This window comes from Coregonus clupeaformis, chromosome 29 (assembly GCF_020615455.1).
Source record: "Coregonus clupeaformis isolate EN_2021a chromosome 29, ASM2061545v1, whole genome shotgun sequence".
NCBI classification, from domain to species: Eukaryota; Metazoa; Chordata; class Actinopteri; order Salmoniformes; family Salmonidae; genus Coregonus; species Coregonus clupeaformis.
In genome coordinates, this window is record NC_059220.1 from 44,310,529 (window position 1) to 44,326,562 (window position 16,034).

Sequence of the window (16,034 nt, forward strand, 5' to 3'; positions counted from 1 at the left end):
GTTGACAACTCCGTTGTGTCCTCCTCCCAGAGTGCGAAGAGCCTTGGCGTGACCCTGGACAACACCCTGTCGTTCTCCGCCAACATCAAGGCGGTGACCCGATCCTGCAGGTTCATGCTCTACAACATTCGGAGAGTACGACCCTGCCTTACACAGGAAGCGGCACAGGTCCTAATCCAGGCACTTGTCATCTCCCGTCTGGATTACTGCAACTCGCTGCTGGCTGGGCTCCCTGCCTGTGCCATTAAACCCCTACAACTCATCCAGAATGCCGCAGCCCGTCTGGTGTTCAACCTTCCCAAGTTCTCTCACGTCACCCCCCTCCTCCGCACACTCCACTGGCTTCCAGTTGAAGCTCGCATCCGTTACAAGACCATGGTGCTTGCCTATGGAGCAGTGAGGGGAACGGCACCTCCGTACCTTCAGGCTCTGATCAGTCCCTACACCCAGGCGAGGGCATTGCGTTCATCCACCTCTGGCCTGCTGGCTCCCCTTCCTCTGCGGAAGCATAGTTCCCGCTCAGCCCAGTCAAAGCTGTTCGCTGCTCTGGCACCCCAATGGTGGAACAAGCTCCCTCACGATGCCAGGACAGCGGAGTCACTCACCACCTTCCGGAGACATCTGAAACCCCACCTCTTTAAGGAACACCTGGGATAGGATAAAGTAATCCTTCTACCCCCCAAAAAAAAATATGTATAATTGTAAAGTGGTTATCCCACTGGCTATAGGGTGAATGCACCAATTTGTAGTCGCTCTGGATAAGAGCGTCTGCTAAATGACGTAAATGTGCCCTTGAGCAAGGCACTTAACCCTAATTGCTCCTGTAAGTCGCTCTGGATAAGAGCGTCTGCTAAATGACTAAAATGTAAATGTAAAAAATTATGTGGTCACCAAGAAAAGTCAGCATTAGCATGGCCAGAATATCTACAATATAACATTAGCTACACTTTAAGGGGGTTGCCGTGAATTTGACAGCAACTTACAGGCAGCTCAGTGGCAAGTACAATTTTGTATTTCATATTACAGTACACACCTACTGTAATATAAATATGGTATCAAAGCAAGTACTGTGTAATGACACACAGTACAATAGCGTAAAATGTACTGTATTATACAGTAAAAAAGAAATATGCTACCGTAATCGGAATGAATGAATGAATGATTGGATGAATGGATGAATAAAATTAATTGAGGGGAGGAGTTTGTATTTCACAGTATTTTACTGTAATAACAAGGGATTGGTGCAAGCAGGTTGGCTGCTAGGTAACCTAATGTAGCTGACGAGAAGAAAAAAACTGTTGGGGGAGGTTCTCTTCTGCACTGTTCAACCAATCCAATAAAAGTGGAGGAGGAGTTACGATGGGAGTGTCGCTTTGTTAACATCCAAAAGCGGAAGTCTCTTGAGCGTCACAGGCTCTCTTTCCATTTCCCCTGAAAACCACATGCATCTGGTTGTAAACAACCCACTGAGGGTGGCTGCTAGGTAAATTGTTTACACATTACAGCATATTAATGCATATTTGGTGTTTTATATCACTTGCACCTCTAGTGGCCTTAACAAAGTCTTCCAAACTGGCAGCGACTACAGGGCTACAGACCAAAAGGACATGGCAAAATGCTCAACCATTTAAGGTTCAAGACTTGCTGCCACTAAAATCTGTTCCCTATACAATCTGTCTCCTAGAACATAGGAGTTAAATTGGTACAGCGTTTTCACTCATGGGTGCAACAAATATAGCTTCTTACAAGGCACGGCTCAAAGTATGTTAATGAGCCAGAAACAACAATACCATGCACCACAACTGGTCAAAAGGTTTTTTGCGCTCCAAAGACACGGTACAGTACTGTATTCTGTGTGGTGGAATTACAGTACCATTCAATTATTCCCATGCCCACAACAATTTACACTATGCTGCAGTAAAACGTTTAGAATATTTTACTGTTGATAATACCCAAAGTTACCGTATAAATTACAGTTTTCCATTACATTGTAGGAGTTTAATTATTGAGCTGCTACTGTTCTCTATTGTGCTGCTGGCTCACATTCTTGCACTCCTCCATAGACATGTGTGTGATGGCTGTTTCCGAGCAGCCTTTGCCCCTCCCCACCTTTTTCAGATGGTCCTTGATGTACAGGTGGAACCTCCTGGTGGCGAAGCAGTACACTACGGGGTCCAAGAGGCAGTTGAGCCCCATCAGCATCAGGGTGACCTGGTGGGCGTCGTTCAACCACTGCCTGGTCCTCTTGTTCCAGTCTATGCTGCCCCATCCCTCCTTGATGTCCAGCACAGCCAGGGTCCAGGGTCCCTGGACCACGTGGTGGGGGAGGAAGCACACCACAAACACCCCCACCACAGCACACAGCATCTGCAGGGCCCGGCCCTTCACCCCCCGGGGTTTGGAGGAACTTGAGCAAAGCAACTGGGCCTTTGTAGGGGACTGGGCTAGTAACGCCCGGGCAATGAGCAGATTACACACTACGACGAGGAAGAAGACCAAGACGAAGCATCCCACAATGGTAAGGTGGGTTGCGGCCACAAGCCGCTTCTCGCCGTCCGTCTCGTGGTGGTAGCCCTCGAAGCATCGCGACACGTTGTCCTTGTCAACCTGGATGCCCGTCTCCAAGAGGTACGGCACCGACATGGACAGAGTGACCACCCAGATGACCATTGTGACGGCCACCCCACGGCACCAATGGTCGGACGAGGCGGCGTCCAGCGGGCGCGTGATGGCCCAGTAGCGGTTAACGCTGATGGCGGTGAGGAAGAGGACGGAGCAGTAGGTGTTGATGAAGAAGAACACGCCGGTGACACGGCACAGGAAGTCGCCGTAGAGCCAGACACCGCCGTGGTGGTAGTAGCCGATCCAGAAGGGGAGGGCGCACACGAAGAGGAGGTCGGCCACAGTCAGGTTGGCCATGTAGATGCAGATCTCGTTCATTGCCTTGGCGTTGCGCAGGCGCCACAGCACGAACAACACGTAACTGTTGGTTATCAGCCCAAGGATGAACACAACACCGTAGAACACTGGGAAGAGGGTGTAGCGGAACTCAGAGTCCAGGAAGGTTCTGTTCCCGACTATCGATAAGTCCTCGGTCATCCCCATGGTCGACTCCACTGTTGGTTTTGCTAAAGCAAGCAACTCCCTCTGTGAGAAAAATACTTCCTATTAGAGTCATATTTCAAGACACTGCAATATTCACTTTAGTACTCATCTTACTGTAGTCAGTAGGAGGACTTTCGACATGTCTAGTGTCAATCCCAGGTGAGTGGAATAGCTATAGGCCTATCCAGTCTGTGCAACTGTTGATTCATTGAATCAGTTATTGTGATAAACACACAAAGTGTGTCAGACACCACCATATTTGAGATTTTCACACCTTACTGTAAATGTAACTCAAATAGAGTTGTCCATATAGAAACCATAAAACACACCACTCAACAGTCCGCTATGACACCCACAGGAAGTGTCTTATAACACTTGTGTCACCAGCCTTTTCTGGTCTGCTGTCTAGCAGCAACACTGTGCTCTCTGTTTGTGATGATGACTGATGATTTATGACCATATTTCCAGTCAAATCTAGACTAAATGTCTTCCTGCTCTGTCATCAGTATAACAGACAATAACAAGAGGGGTCCTACTTTATATGAACAAAAAATGTGGCTATAAAGGCTTCATAAGCCCTACTTAGTGGCTTAACATCTCATGTATTAGCAAAATAATGAAGTGTATATAAAAGGTGTTATGATATTATATGGAATGACATGATATCTGGACTGATGCGTTGCCTAATGTGCCATAACTGTTTGGCCACCCTAGTGACATTCACTTAGGAATGGGAAGTAACCGAGGTTGAACTGGAGGTTGAACTGAACTTACCCTGGTCAGTTCAATGGGATTCCCACAATCCGGAGGAACTACGTCACTAAAATCCTTAGGGATGGATATGTCCTGGTTCCAGTAAATCCCACAACCTTTTCCAAGGAAAAGAAGTACAAAGAAATGAAGAAAGAAGAAAGAAAGACAAGTCTTAACATGTGAAATACGAACATATTCACACTCAAACTTCAAATTAAAAGAGACAAAAATCATTTTTATAAGGAGAATGGGATCCACCCAAATCATTTGGGTTCCTGGATCCTTTCACAGCATTATAAGGCTGCGTTGAGACAATGACTTATCAATGACCCAAGCCCAGCTCAGATAATCCCTACCATTGTGTCGCTGAGTTGTAATAATGCTTCAGCAAATATACATTTTTCCAGGGGCGTTGGAAGACACAATGTAAGTAACCTAATTGATGTCCCTCTAACTGCCCTGAATGCCTCTGCTGATTCCACTGCTGTATGCAGTAATCATGTGCCTATGAACCAGAGTTATACTGTTAGCACTGAGGCGGTATGCCCTAGTTGGAAGTCCACTGTGTGCAGTTCACTCTGCACTAACATAAATAGCATGAGCATTTCTACTTCTGCTAAGCTTCCCTGTAAAGCAATGAAAACAATCAAGCATCCCAGAAAAGTGCTAAAAACAGCCCACATTAACAAGGTTAATGAAGTAAATAACTTGCTAGAAACAGATGACATTCATATTCTGACTATCTCTGAAACTCACTTAGATAATACCTTTGATGATACAGTGGTAGCAATATATGGTTATAAAATCTACAGAAAATACAGAAATGCCAATGGGGGCGGTGTTGCGTTCTATATTAAGAGCCACAATCCTGTAAAGCTTAGAGAGGATCTCATGTTAAATACTATTTAAGTAATATGGCTACAGGTTCATCTGCCTCACCTAAAGCCCATTCTTTTGGGAAGCTGCTATAGACCACCAAGTGCTAACAGTCAGTATCTGGATAATACGTGTGAAATGCTTGATAATGTATGTGATATCAACAGAGATGTATATTTTCTGGGTGATTTCAATATTGACTGGCTTTCATCAAGCTGCCCACTCAAGAAAAAGTTTCAAAACTGTAACCAGTGCCTGAAACCTGGTTCAGGTTATCATTCAACCTATCAGGGTTGTTACAAGCAGCACAGGAATCAAATCATCAACATGTATGGATCACATCTTTACTAATGCTGCAGAAATGTGCTTTAAAGCAGTATCCAAATCCATCGGATGTAGTGATCAAAATATAGTAGCCATATCTAGGAAAATCAAAGTTCCAAAGGCTGGGCCTAATATAGTGTATAAGAGGTAATACAAAAAGTTTTGTTGTGATTTTTATGTGGATGATGTAAAGAATATTTGCTGGTCTGTGGTGTGTAATGAGGATCAACCAGACACTGCACTTGACACATTTATGAAATTGCTTATTCCAGTTACTAATAAGCACCCATTAAGAGAATTACTGTAAAAACTGTTAAATCCCCTTGGATTGATGAGGAATTGAAAAATTGTATGGTTGAGAGGGATGAAGCAAAATGTATGGCAAATAAGTCTGGCAGCACAACCGATTGGCAAACGTACTGCAAATTGAAAAATCATGTGCCTAAACTGAATAAAAGAAGAAGAATCTATATTATAAAACAAAGATAAATGATATAAAAAATGATAGTAATATGCTTTGGAGCACCTTAAATTAAATTCTGGGCAAAAGGCAAACTCAGCTCCATCATTGATTGAATCAGATGGCTCATACATCACAAAACCCACTGATATTGCCAACTACTTTAATTATTTTTTCATTGGCAAGATTAGCACACTTAGGCATGACATGCCAGCAACGAATGTTGACACTACACATCCAAGTATATCTGACCAAATTATGAAAGACAATCATTATACATTTTAATTGCATCAAGTGAGTGTGGAAGAGGTGAAATAATTATTGTTGTCTATCAACAAAGACAAGCCACCGGGGTTTGACAACTTGGATGGAAGATTACTAAGGATAATAGCGGATGGTATTGCCACTCCTATTTCCCATATCATCAATTTAAGCTAGAAATTGTGTGCCCTCAGGCCTGGAGGGAAGCAAAATTCATTCCTCTAACTAAGAATTGTAAAGCCCCTTTTACTGGCTCAAATAGCCGACCAATCAGCCTGTTACCAACCCTTAGTAAACTTTTGGGAAAAAATGGTGTTTGACCAGATACAATGCTATTTTACAGTAAACTAATTGACATCAGACTTTCAGCACGCTTACAGGGAAGGACATTCAACAAGCACAGCACTTACACAAATGACTGATGATTGGCTGAGAGAAATTGATGATAAAAAGATTGTGGGAGCTGTTTTGTTACACTTCAGTGCGGCTTGTGACATTATCCATCAGTCTGCTGCTGGAAAAAATTATGTGTTATGGCTTCTGTCACGCCCTGGCCTATAGAACTCTAGCTAGTTTGGTCAGGGTGTGAATATATTCTAGGTTTGTATTTCTATGTTTGGCCGGGTGTGGTTCCCAATCAGAGGCAGCTGTCGCTCGTTGTCTCTGATTGGGGATCATACTTAGGCAACCAGTTTTCCTGCCTGCGTTGTGGGATTTTGGTTATGTTCATGTTTAGGCTTGTGTGTTAACCTTTGGACCGTCACAGTTAGGTTTGTTGTTTTGGTTACTGTGTCGTGTGTTTATTCTTTAATAAACATGTGCGCCATTCACGCTGCACCTTGGTCCGTCCCGTTCCTTAACGTAGGTGACAGAAAATCCCACCAGACTTGGACCAAGCAGTGTGCCGAGGAGGAGCAGAGAGGATGGACTTGGCGGGAGATAAGAGAGGATCTGGCAAGAAAGATGGAGGCCCTGAAAGGGATCAGGGTGGAGAGACAGCCCCAATAATTTTTTGGGAGGGGGCTAAAAGGGTGGTCGGGGAGCGACAGAGAGGAGCCCCGACCACTGCACTCGTGGGGGCTCAAGGAGTCCTCACTGAAGGAGGACGGGGCGCGGATTGTAAAGGACGGAGACAGTCATAGACCTCCAGCGCCGGTTCCCAGTCCGGTACGCCCCGTACCTGCTCTCCGCACCAAGCCAGTGGTGCGTGTTCCCAGTCCGGTACGCCCCGTACCTGCTCTCCGCACCAAGCCAGTGGTGCGTGTTCCCAGTCCGATACGCCCCGTACCTGCTCTCCGCACCAAGCCAGTGGTGCGTGTTCCCAGTCTGGCCCGGCCTGTTCCTGATCCCCGCACTAAGCCAGTGGTGCGTGTTTCCAGTCTGGCCCGGCCTGTTCCTGCTCCTCGCACCAAGACAGTGGTGCGCGTGTCGCCAGTCCGGCACGGCCTGTTCCTGCTCCTCGCACCAAGCCAGTGGTGCGCGTCGCTAGTCCGGCACGGCCTGTTCCTGCTCCTCGCACCAAGCCAGTGGTGCGCGTCGCCAGTCCGGCACGTGCCCGTTCCAACGGTGCCTAGTCCGGCACCGGTCAGCTGCTCCACTCCGTGATGCCATTAAAAATGTTATAAAGGAAATACTGTAACTTGGAAAGTATACCCACTACATAGATGAAGTTTCCATCCTATGGGGTTGTGCATGTAATATGAAAAATGATGAGTGATTTTGTTAAGAGAGGGATGTGATTTGAGAGGTTATAAGAGATCATTATTAACCATGAGCTTTGCACAGTGAGTAATCACCGCCCCGAAGTGAGGTCAGGGAGCATGTCAGCCTGCCGCAACCGCCCCTTTCGAGCAAAAGGTATAAATGATGGGTTACGAATTAACACAGCAGACCAGAAAAGCGTGAAGCTGAACGTTTTAAAATGGTTTGAACTTTGAATCTCAACATGAGGTGAAGACGATAAACTCACATCCTGGACAATCACTGGTATGGCTGATTAGCTGTCCTAAGTAAAGTATATTCTAAAGCGAATTTAAGTAGGAACATCCTGTTACTCTGCTCAAATCATCGTATTATGCTACTCTCATCACCCCTGGGGAACCATCGATACGGCTGGCTAACCTATCTTCAAAGAAGCATCTTCAAGAGCGAATGGAAGGAAAAGCAACTCTGTCGTTTTGTTCAGGACTACATGACAAGTCACCGGATACCGGACAACTACGAAGAAGGTCAACAGGAGAAGAGTTGTTGGAACCATTTCGGACAATCAGAGCCTTAGAAGCGTGCCGCGAAAGGGCCCAAACCCCTTTCCAAGGCTGCCCCGTTCACCAAGAGATCCCCGGCGAACCCAGGCATTTCACGTAAATACATTCATGACTTCTTGCTCAAAGCGGGCGGTGGTTCGTGTGCAAAGTATATGGTTACTGTAGGTGAGAGTAGTTTCTGAATGTGGAAATGTTAAGTGTCTCTGTCCCTTTCTCTCCCTCTCCATCTCTTCTTTAACAAGCATCCATGTTGTTGTCATTCCGCTAGGGACCTGTTTTCGGCGTATTAAGTCTCCAGTTAATAACCGGTGCAGAGTGTGGGTGTTTATCCTGTGTTCCCATTTAATTAACTAGTAAGTAAATAATTAAACCAATTTGTGAAGTACTTAATCATAAGTAAGGCTCAGGTTTTTGTAGATGAAAGGAGGTTACGATTGTTCAGAATGATGATATGATACGAGGTTATGATTAATAGGTTGACTGTTTATAGATGTGATAGGCAAAGACCTTTTAGAGTTCAATTTGGGAGATAACTCTTTAAAGAACTGCTCTCGTGGTGCCCCAGATCTTAATGAGTTAATTGTTACATTATTAATTTAAATTGGCCAACAATTAAACATAGTTAGTTAATTAGATAAATAACAGTCTTCAGATTAATGTTAAAGTCAAGTCACAACACACAGTACAGTATACCAATGGATATTTGGTGTTTTAAATTACTTGCACTTCTAGAGGCCTTAACATAGGCTTCGAAACTAGCGGTGACTACCGAGCAAAACAGCCCAAAAAGACATGGCAAAATGCTCAACCATTTAAGGTTTAAGACTTGCTGCCACTCCAGTCTGTCACGAGTGTCAGTGTAATGCGGTGGATCGAAGTCAGGCGCAGGACACAGAACTCTAAGAAATGTACTTTACTGAAATAAGTAAAGAATACAACACAGAGAGGAACTAACCCGCTCACCAACGACACACGAAACAAAAAAACAACCACGCACAAAACACATTGGGAGCCACTGGGTTATATAGGGAAGGAGTGATCACAATGGGCAACAGGTGTGTAACAATAGACAACAGGTGCAACATAGAAACATAGAACATAGATCGGCAGCAGCTAGTATTCCGGTGACGACGAATGCCGAAGCCTGCCCGAGCAAGGAGGGGCAGCCTCGGCAGAATCCGTGACAGTACCCCCCCACATCCCCAAGCGCGGCTCCAGCCGTGCGTCGACACCGGCCTCGGTGACGGCCAGTTGGACGCGGCGCGGGGAGAGTCGGATGACTACGGCACCGCTCCTCCGGACCGTACCCCTCCCACTCCACGCTGCAGGCGCACATGGGCAGCGTTCCAGGTCTCCTGCGAGCGCCGAAACCATTCATCCACCGCAGGTGCCTCGATCTGGCTCTGATGCCAAGGTGCCAGAACCGGCTGATAACCTAAAACACACTGGAATGGAGTAAGGTTAGTGGAGGAGTGGCGGAGTGAGTTTTGGGCCATCTCTGCCCAGGGGAGGAAAACCGACCACTCCCCTCGCCGGTCCTGGCAAGACGACCTCAGAAACCTACCCACCTCCTGGTTGACTCTCTCCACCTGCCCGTTACTTTCTGGGTGAAACCCTGAGGTCAGGCTGACCGAGACTCCCAGACGTTCCATGAACGCCCTCCAAACCCTCGAGGTGAACTGGGAACCCCGATCAGACACTATATCCTCAGGTATCCCATAGTGCCGGAAGACATGTGTAAATAGGGCCTCAGCAGTCTGTAGGGCCGTAGGGAGACCGGGCAGAGGAATGAGGCAGCAGGACTTAGAAAACCGATCCACAACGACCAGGATTGTGGTATTCCCTTGTGAGGGGGGAAGATCCGTCACGAAATCCACCGATAGGTGGGACCACGGTCGTTGTGGAACGGGTAGGGGTTGCAATTTCCCTCTGGGCAGGTGTCTAGGAGCCTTACACTGGGCGCACACCGAGCAGGAGGAAACATAAACCCTCACGTCCTTAGCTAAGGCGGGTCACCAGTACTTCCCACTAAGACAATGCACTGTCTGACCGATACCAGGATGACCAGAGGAGGGTGACGTGTGAGCCCAATAGATCAAACGATCGCGGACCTCCAGCGGGACGTACACACGACCCTCTGGACACTGGGGAGGAGTGGGTTCGTTACGCAACGCCTGCTCGATGTCCGCGTCCACCTCCCACCGGTGCCACCAGACACGAAGCCGGAAGTATGTGGGCTCCACGGAACTCTCCGTCGTGTCATACAGTCGGGACAGAGCATCTGCCTTAGCGTTCTGGGAACCTGGCCTGTACGAAAGGGTGAAACAAAAACGGGTGAGAAACATTGACTACCTTGCCTGGTGAGGGTTTAATCTCTTCGCCGCCCGGATGTACTCCAGATTGCAGTGGTTAGTCAAAATGAGAAAAGGGTGGTTAGCCCCCTCAAGCCAATGTCTCCACGCTTTCAGGACTTGGACCACAGCCAACAGCTCCCGGTCCCCCACATCATAGTTGCGCTCCGCCGGACTGAGCTTCTTTGAAAAGAACGCACAGGGGCGGAGCTTGGGTGGTGTGCCCGAGCGCTGGGAAAGTACAGCACCTATCCCAGCCTCCGACGCGTCCACCTCAACCGTGAAAGCCAAGGAGGGATCCGGATGAGCCAACACTGGAGCCGAGGTAAACAGGTTCTTCAGATGATTGAACGCCCTGTCCGCCTCAGCTGACCACCGCAGACGCACCGGTCCCCCCTTCAGCAACGAGGTAATGGGAGCCGCTACCTGACCAAAGCCCCGGATAAACCTCCGGTAGTAATTGGCAAATCCCAAAAATTGCTGCACCTCCTTCAGACGCGGACATGTGGTACCCTAGGAAGGAGATGGACTCCTGAAAGAACAGGCCTGATTACCAACAATGATGAGACAGCCTACAGGGAGGTGTTGAGGGCCCTGGGAGAGTGGTGCCAGGAAAATAACCTCTCACATAACATCAACAAAACAAAGGAGCTGATCGTGGACTTCAGGAAACAGCAGAAGGAGCACGCCACTATCCACATCGACGGGACCGCAGTGGAGAAGGTGGAAACCTTGAAGTACCTCGCGTACACATCACTGACGATCTGAAATGGTCCACCCACACAGACAGCGTGGTGAAGAAGGCACAACAGCATCTCTTCAATCTCAGGAGGCTGAAGAAATTCGGCTTGGACCCTAAAACCCTAAAACTTTAACAGATGCACAATGAGAGCATCCGGTCGGGCTGTATCACCACCTGGTACGGCAACTGCACCATCCGCAACCGCAGGGCTCTCTAGAGGGTGGTGCGGTCTGCCCAACGCATCACCGGGGGCAAACTACCTGCCCTCCAGGACACCTACAGCACCCGATGTCACAGGAAGGCCAAAAAGCTAATCAAGGACGTCAAACACCCGAGCCATGGCCTGTTCACCCCGCTATCATCCAGAAGGCGAGGTGAGTACAGGTGCATCAAAGCTGGGACTGAGAGACTGAAAAACAGCTTCTATGTCAAGGCCATCAGACTGTTAAATAGCGATCACTAGCCGGCTTCCACCCAGTTACGCAACCCTGCACCTTAGAGGCTGCTGCCCTATATAGACTTGGAAAACTGGCCACTTTAATAATGTTTCTATACTGCTTTACTTATCTCATATGTACAGTACCAGTCAGAAGTTTGGACACACCTACACATTCAAGGGTTTTTCTTTATTTTGACTATTTTCTACATTGTAGAATAATAGTGAAGACATCAAAACTATGAAATAACACATGGAATCATGTAGTAACCAATAAAAAGTGTTAAATAAATATAATTTAGATTTTAGATTTTTCAAAGTAGCCACCCTTTGCCTTGATGACAGCTTTGCACACTCTTGGCAACCTCTCAACCAGCTTCATAAGGATTGCTTTTCCAACAGTCTTGAAGGAGTTCCCACATATGCTGAGCACTTGTTGGCTGCTTTTCCTTCACTCTGCGGTCCAACTCATCCCAAATTGGGTTGAGGTCGGGTGATAGTGGAGGCCAGGTCATCTTACACAACCTGGAGGTATGTTTTGGGTCATTGTCCTGTTGAAAAACAAATGATAGTCCCACTAAGCACAAACCAGATGGGATGGCGTATTGCTGCAGAATGCTGTGGTAGCCATGCTGTTTAAGTGTGCATTGAATTCTAAATAAAAACAGACAGTGTCACCAGCAAAGCACCCCCACATCATAACACCTCATCCTCCATGCTTCACGGTGGGAACCACATATAAGGAGATCATCTGTTCACCTACTTTGCGTCTCACAAAGACACGGCGGTTGGAACCAAAAAATCTAAAATTTGGAGTCATCAGACCAAAGGACAGATTTCCACCGGTCTAATGTCCATTGCTTGTGTTTCTTGACCCAAGCAAGTCTCTTCTTATTATTGGTGTCTTTTAGTAGTGGTTTCTTTGCAGCAATTTGACCATGAAGGCCTGATTCACGCAGTCTCCTCTGAACAGTTGATGTTGAGATGTGTCTGTTACTTGAACTCTGTGAAGCATTTATTTGGGCTGCAATCTGAGGTGCAGTTAACTCTAATGAACTTATCCTCTGCAGCAAAGGGAACTCTGGGTCTTCCTTTCCTGTGGCGGTCCTCATGAGAGCCAGTTTCATCATAGTGCTTGATGGTTTTTGAAACTGCACTTGAAGAAACTTTCAAAGTTCTTGAAATGTTCTGTATTGACTGACCTTCATGTCTTAAAGTAATGATGGACTCTTTTCTCTTTGCTTATTTGAGCTGTTCTTGCCTTAATATGGACTTGGTCTTTTACCAAATAGGGCTATCTTCTGTATACCAAACCTACCTTGTCACAACACAACTGATTGGCTCAAACGCATTAAGAAGGAAAGAAATTCCACAAATTAACTTTTAAGAAGGCACACCTGTTAATTGAAATGCAAGACAGGGTTGAGCCTACAGGACCCTATTTTCCTGTTTTTCCAGTTTGCATTTTGCATACAGCACCTTCACTAATTGGTTTTGGGTGTGCAGTAGATTCTGCCTATTATCAGCAACCAGCACAGAGAAAGGCCTGTCGTTTCAGTTGCTGAAAGGAGCAATCTGGGATTCAAACAACACTGTTTTGGTAAACGGCTGAGGGATATTGCTGAAATTTTTTTACCACTCAAATTCATTGATGGAGCTATGGATGCAAGGACAAACAATGGAATAAAACAAGATTATAACTATGGAACGCCGTTTGGGTGTTTGCGTGTCAAAAAAAGATACACGTCAAATAACACTATTTGACGTGTCGAATATGTTTGTTGACCAATCAGGACCTGAATATGACTACACCTCACATAACAATGTAACACGTTCATACATTTATTACGCAGTTATTACACATTGATTACACTATCACTCGTATTTCATATGTCACAACGACTCATCGATAGGTATGCTATGATGCTGGTAAAGTTTTGTCTCGCGCACCTGCCCTTCCCCAAGCTCTGGACAGCGCTGGTCATAAATAAAGCTAGCTAACGTTAGCTGATGGATGCAAACAATGTTCTTCCCCAAAACGACATAATCTGTTTCAGTAGCTATAGTTAGCTAGCTAACTATCTAGCTAGGTGTCATAATCTAAAATACCCCTAATTTATAAAACTGTTCTTATTTGATAAATGGTGGTCGGATCCACCTATGTGAAGCTAGCCACAACATGGAGTAGCCACAATAGTGGAATTTGCGGTTAGCCTTCAAAATAACAGTATGTCAGTGACAGTGATACAAATGAATATGAATAGTGGAATTATGCCATGGATCATGCTAAAAGAGGTTGGATTGTTGTTATATAAATTCAACAAAATAAAAGAATTTGTTAATTTGACAAAAATCTGTTGAAATCACACTAGATGTATTAAACTTTAGAATTGCATTGGAGGCATATTTATTTCACTGTACAGCCTTACCTATGGATTATGGATCAATGACATGGGGTATCAGTCTACTCACTGACACCCAGAGTACATTAGCGTCGTACTGCGGGACTCTGAAACCACTGTGAATTGAGCCACATTTATTGTACCACTCACCCTACTATGTGTATTGAACACTATTCCAGAGGGAAAACAATACAACCTGGATGTTTTGGAGTCTGATAACTCTGAGGAGGATATTGGGAAAAAAGCTCTTGGTAGTGAGTAGACTGACACCCCATTTAATTGATCCCCAATCCTTAGGTAAGGCTGTACAGTGCAATATGAATGTCAATACGCACAATAGGCTGACTGGGAAGTGATTTCACACAGTCACAGTCCCGCGATAAGAGCTACAACGCTAATATTTGCGTAAACTCTTCACAGTTGTGTTCTGTGGGTGTCACCGGGTAGACTGATACCCCATTTCATTGCGCCACATTCAAACCTTATTTAACATTATCTAGTCTAAATATTGCATAATTTCACCAATTGTAACCTTCTGCGTCACTTTCAAAGAGATACTTTTATTTTGAAGGCAAACCGCAAATTCCACTATTGTGGCTAATCATTTTTGTGGCTAATTTCACAACACATAACCCGGTCCTGTCAAGTTTACTGGCTGCTTATAACGTTAGCTTTGGGCAACAATGTTAAGTAGCTGGCTAGCTAGTTATTTTCATGAACTGAAGTTCAATTTCAAGTTCAAGTGGTTACCTAGCTAATACTTACTCACATGGAATCCTAAATCATTGCTATGAATATTGAAAATGACTGCAGTTTCTATAGGTCATTGTTTTCAGGCTCAACAAACAAAAAAATTAACACTAATTATAAATGCAAGGAAAGATGTTCGCCATGTGTGCACATTTGTTTGAACCTTTATACAGTAAATAATTATAAATTAACAAACATTTTCACAGGTAATAAAGATCAATGCAAAACATTTGAAATCTCAAGCAGAGTAGTACAATGTTAGCACCCAGCCTAGTCTTTGTATAATAGCATTTACTTGGCTACTTTGTAAAAAAAAAAAAAAAAGTGATGTTCCCATATGTAACAATACAATTACATTTTATATGAAAATAGTAAGAAATATGCGTTTACCCCGAGTGCTTGGCTTCTTCCTCACTGGATTAGTTTTTCAAAGTGTGTGTGTGTTCTACACTACTATCTAGAAACCAGCGTATTTTAGACTACACTACTCTACTGTCGTAAACATACTGTATCTATAGCCTAGTACAGGAACATATTATAATCAAGTTTCTAGAAACTAGAGAAACTTTGGATTAATCATTTAATCCAAACTGCTCCCGCTCATTAATGGGCATCTACGTAGTCGAGCGTCTGCGAAGCCTGCTTTTTGGTTATATTTGAGAGGCGTGACGCACTGCATGTCCCGCCTCTCCCATCTACTCATTGGTCATGAGCATACTAAGGGAGTGGATGTTATTTATAACAAGTTACCTCTCTGAAAATCGGACCTCTCCGAAATTGAAATGGATGGCCCTCCCCTTTCAGCAAAATATATTTTACCTAAACCCTCCCTGATGCTTGAAAAAAAAGAAAAGAAGTGACCCTCCCATATACCCAAAATAATAATTAAAACATAAGGTGGATATCAGAGAACATGTCTACCGTTTACCCCCACTTATTGGACAGAGCCTATATGCAGTTTTAGAAATTGTGTAAGCATTATATATATGTATTTTTTTTAACATTTTTTAGTCATTTAGCAGACGCTCTTATCCAGAGCGACTTACAGTTAGTGAGTGCATAAATATTTTTTTTATACTGGCCCCCCATGGGAATCAAACCCACAACCCTGGCGTTGCAAACGGCATGCTCTACCAAATGAGCTACACCCCTGCCGGCCATTCCCTCCCCTACCCTTTGCCAATTGTGCGCCACCCCATGGGTCTCCCGGTAGCGGCCGGTTACGACAGAGCCTGGATTCGAACCAGGCTCTCTAGTGGCACAGCTAGCACTGCGCTGCAGTGCCTTAGACCACTGCGCCACTCGGGGAC

At 45.4% G+C, this 16,034-nt stretch overlaps 1 protein-coding gene across 1 annotated transcript; it reads right to left on the reverse strand.

Annotated features, from left to right (window-relative positions):
• Positions 1-810: 810 nt before the first annotated feature.
• LOC121544425 (platelet-activating factor receptor) lies at positions 811-15,330 on the reverse strand. Its single transcript, XM_041854362.2, has 3 exons — positions 15,115-15,330; positions 3,880-3,974; positions 811-3,147 (listed from the first exon to the last, which is right to left on the reverse strand). Exon 3 carries the CDS (start codon positions 3,103-3,105, stop codon positions 2,014-2,016), a length of 1,092 nt encoding a protein of 363 aa, XP_041710296.1. The 5' UTR covers positions 3,106-3,147; positions 3,880-3,974; positions 15,115-15,330; the 3' UTR covers positions 811-2,013.
• Between the last annotated feature and the right edge of the window lie 704 nt (positions 15,331-16,034).